Source organism: Colossoma macropomum, unplaced genomic scaffold, assembly GCF_904425465.1.
Source record: "Colossoma macropomum unplaced genomic scaffold, Colossoma_macropomum, whole genome shotgun sequence".
In the NCBI taxonomy this organism is placed as follows: Eukaryota; Metazoa; Chordata; class Actinopteri; order Characiformes; family Serrasalmidae; genus Colossoma; species Colossoma macropomum.
Window position 1 is genome coordinate 4,568,108 of NW_023494804.1, and position 4,726 is coordinate 4,572,833.

Below are 4,726 nucleotides of genomic sequence, written 5' to 3' on the forward strand. Positions count from 1 at the left end.
TTACAAGCGTTCAGGAAACAAACTAAAGCTTGAAGAAGAAGACTCAAAAATCCGACAGGTCACAATATACTTCACCGATGTTTTGAACCATGGATAGAAGATGGCATATATAAGAGGATTAACAGATGAATTGATGTACAGAAACCAATTGACCACACTAACCACCAGTGATGAACTGATGACGTCTTCGACTGAAAGAGGTCCTACAGTGAAAGGAATCCAGCATGCAAGATACAAGAAAATAACAATGGCCAAAGTTTTGGCTGCTTTAGTTTCAGAAGAGCTTGAAACTTTGCTTCCATGGTTGTTTGTGACACTGTTCTTCACAGCTTTAACAGCTTTGGCTTGATGCCTTGCCACTTTAAAAATGATTGAGTACAGGATCAGTATAATAGTGCAAGGGAACAGAAATGAAACTACAATGTCAGCAATCATCCAGGAATATTTCATGACAAGAACACACTCTCCATAGCATTCAGCAGAGATCTGAGAGTGAAGCAGATGGTTATTAAAGTACATAAGAATGACGTTGTAGAAGACAGCCCATGACCAGGCTATAATTATAAACAGTGAGGTTTTACAAACTGTGATTCTTGTGGAATAAAGCAGAGGGTCGTTGACAGCGATGTACCGATCAACTGCTATTAAAACTAAACTATCAACTGACACTGAAACAGTAACATAATCGATCACTGGAAACAGTGTGCATACAGTTTTCCCAAAATACCAACAGGAGTCAATAAAGTCCATTATTCTTACTGGCATGATAACCAGCCCCACGAGAAGATCAGCCACAGCCAGAGAGAGGATGATCAGGTTGGTTGGAGTGTGGAGCTGCTTGAAGTGAGAGATGGAGATGATCACCAGCAGGTTCAGAAACACAGTGAACACAGATACACATGAGAGAATAAAGAACACCACAACACTCGCAGGGCCTGCTCGAACCTCCTTTCTGCAAGATGAGTTGTTGTCAGGAAAACAGTATTGAATGGTTGTGTTTTGCTGATACTCGGTAATGTTCATCTTGGCTGAGAGTAGCTAATGAACCTACCTCGTTCATCTCAGTCTCACAGTAAATACATTCATTTTCACTGTACTTTTTTTTTACATTTTTACACAACCCTGGACTGACATTTTTACCCACTTTCCCTATACTTTTATAGCTACACCTGCACCCTCCCACTGGCGTATGAGTGGTTACTTCATCCCCAACAACCATCACTCTTTTGATGCATTACATCATCACTGTTCACTGATTTATGATAATAATGAACAGAGAAGAAAAGACATTAAGTTGTTTTGCTGTTTTAGGTGGAGGTGGTGGGTTTGGCAGGTGCAAGGGCCGAAAAATCAAACCAATATACAAATTACTTTTTTATTTTATTACTAAATAATGATTTTTTTTTCAAAATGCCGTTTAAAAAGGAGAATGAGTATTTAATAACTTGCATATACACTTTTAGTTCGATATATTACCAAACTTTTAAGAATAGCGGAACCCTTTTTTGTGGTGGTCGTGGATCATTCTCAGCTCTCCACTAACACTGACATGGTGGTGGTGTGTGTAACGGGACAGAATCTGTCAGACACTCGTGGATTAAAGGAGCAAAAGAAGGTTTACAAGTCTGATCTGACGTCGTCGTCAATAAACAGACAAAGGTCAAATCCAGGTGAGCCTGCAGGCCGAAAGCAATATGCGAAAAGACGGAAGCGAGGCAAGAGGGCCAGGGTGTGCGCTAGGCTAATGGCTAACTCCAGGCAACCAGCAGTGCCATCAATCCTGTTTTCTAATGTTTGGACTACCTTCGGATCCAGCGGTCTTCCCAGCGTGAGTTCAGAGGCTGCTGTGTTTTTGTTTTTCGCTACGGCTACTCAGATCACATCTCTGTGATGCTCATTCCAGCATACAGACCGCTCATCAGACATGCCAAACTGGACCAGAAGCAAGTGAGAACCTAGCCGCCAGGAGCTTTGTCTGCTCTTCAGGACTGTTTTGAACACGCTGATTGGTAGATGTTCAGAGAAGCAGAAAGTTCTGGTGACTCCATAAACCTGGAGGAATATATAGAATCAGTGACTGGTTACATTAGCAAGTGCATTGATAATGTTACTGTCTCCAAGCTCATCACAACACACCCCAACCAGAAGCCATGGATGACTGCAGAGGCGCATGCTGCTGAGAACCTGCGATGAGGCCTTCAAGTCAGGGGATAAGCTTTCCCAGGCTATCAGAGAGGCAAAGCGTGCCTACGCAAAGAAAATCCATGAACACACGGCACATGTGGCAGGGCATCCAGGCCATCCCCAACTACAAGACACCTCCACCTGCTTGTGACGGTGATGCCTCCCTTCCAGATACACTGAATAACTTCTATGCTTGGTTTGAAGCACAAAACTGCACAACGGCAAGGAAGACCACACCCCTTCCAAATGAGCATGTACTGAGTCTGTCCACTGCTGATGTACGGAGAATTCTACACAGAGTCACAACACAATATCGCCGCAACTGCTCAACAGACGATGCCATCTCCACCACATACCACCTGGTTCTTACCCATCTGGACAATAAAGACACCTATGCCAGAATGCTGTTCATAGACTTCAGTTCAGCATTCAATACCATCATCCCTCAGCACCTGATTGGAGGACTGAGCCTGCTGGGCCTGAACACCTCCCTCTGTAACTGGGTCCTGGATTTCCTGACGGAGAGACCTCAATTAGTCAGGATCTGTAACAACATCTCCAGCAGCTAACAGACTGGTGCAGAACCAACAACCTGTCTCTGAATGTGGACAAAACTAAGGAGATGGTTGTCGACTTCCGAAAAGTGCGAGGTGACCACCCCCCACTGAACATCAATGGCTATGCTCTGGAAATCATCAGGAGCACCAAGTTCCTCGGTTTTCACATCACAGAGAACCTCACCTGATCCCTCAACACCGACTCCATAGCCAAGAGAGCCCAGCAGTGCCTCTACTTTCTGCAGAGACTGAAGAAAGCTCATCTCCCCCCACCCATCCCAGGTTCTACAGGGGGACTGTGGAGAGCATCCTGAGCAGCTGCATCATCGTCTGTTTGGGAATTGCATCGCCTCTGACTGCAAGACCCTACAGCGAATAGTGAGGACAGCTGAGAAGATCATCAGGGTCTCTCTCCCCTCCATCATGAACATCTACACCCCACACATAACTCTCTTAGTCTACAAGGTATTGAAGCTCCCCTCCTTATCTTCTGGAGTCCAGCAACCATCAGACAGAGTAGACTGGGGCTCTGTCAACCTGGGTGGGGTGGTGTAATGTCAGGTGTAGCCTCATCCAATGGACCCAAGACAACAGGTTTGAGAAGGGAAACATGAAACAAATGAGACATTCTATAGCAAGGAGGCAGATCAAGCTTAAAAGTAATCTTAAACAGGCCTAAATACTTAGGCTGAAGTCTTCTACTTCCCTCTGCAAACCTAAAATTGGTGGAGCTAATGAAATAGACAGTGTAGAAACAAGGAGGTAGTTTTAATCTATACAATGTGTATTTAATACACACACACACACACACACACACACACACATCATCTAAACCGCTTATCCTTCTGGGTCGCGGTGGGGTGCTGGAGCCTATCCAAGCTGTCATTGGGCGGAAGGCAGGATACACCCTGGACAGGTCGCCAGCCCATCGCAGGGCAGACAGACAGACACATTCACCCACACACTCACACCCAGGGGCAAATTTAGCATTTCCAATTAGCCTGGCTGCATGTCTTTGGACTGTGGGAGGAAACCCACGCAGACACAGGGAGAACAGGCAAACTCACAGAAACGCACAGAAAATGCGGCCGGGAATCGAACCCAGGCCATTCTTGTTGTGAAGCGACAGTGCTACCCACTGCACCACCGTGCCGCCTGTGTATTTAATAGGTTTTCCATAATAGACAACATCTATTTAACCATTCAAAGAAGCTTTTTTGAATCATTTTTGTCTCTGTTCTATAATTATTGACTTAACTAAAAATCCCTGAACATCACATTTTTAAGGTTGCAGTTTAAAATGTTTTCTCATTGGGTGAGGTCTGCCCTATACACTCAAAACACATTTTGCGTATGGCCTTGAAAATTATGCAATGGCCCCACCTCCCCCTCGTGTCAAAGATGAGAAAATGAAGCGGAACTTTCTGGTCACAAAAAAAATAAAATTAAAAAAAAAAATGAATTGCTGGAACAATCAGGTATCAGGTGAACTTGTGTCATCTCCTCTCCAAGTTTACTGTCAGCAAATAAGTATAAAAGTGAGAGAGAAATACAACTATTTATTACATTATTATGAATGTAAACAGGGAACCGCGTGCAAACCGCAGCTCAGAAAACATAACCATGTCTCATGTAAACATGCTTTCATATGCGTGTGCACAAAATGAAACATGAGCTTTGCAGCTGCAGATTCCAGTTCCGGTCCAAACATCATAAAGGTGTGATGGCACACTCCTCATAGGAGCAAATCATTTTCAAACAAGACAATGATGATCTAGTCTTTCAGTCAAGGCTTAGTTACAACTCTGGACTAATGCAAAGTGGAAAGCAATGGCCAGTAAATTGACATTTACTACTGACTGAATGTTGAATTTAAAATGTTGATTTGCTGAGCATACTGGGCAATATGGACGCAACATCTCTCACTAAATGACAACTATCAAGTATTCAGCTAAGCCATAGCATAAATAATATTTATAGCATGA

General features: G+C 43.8%; 1 protein-coding gene across 1 annotated transcript; it reads right to left on the reverse strand.

The window, feature by feature from the left end:
• On the reverse strand, nt 1-1,082 carry LOC118825020 (trace amine-associated receptor 13c-like). Its single transcript, XM_036595518.1, has one exon. The coding sequence runs from the start codon at nt 1,021-1,023 to the stop codon at nt 1-3; it is 1,023 nt and encodes a 340-aa protein (XP_036451411.1). The 5' UTR covers nt 1,024-1,082.
• Between the last annotated feature and the right edge of the window lie 3,644 nt (nt 1,083-4,726).

Bases quoted from the DNA above. Each gene is read 5' to 3' on its own strand.
- LOC118825020 (XM_036595518.1), bottom strand. From the start codon at position 1,023: ATGAACATTACCGAGTATCAGCAAAACACAACCATTCAATACTGTTTT.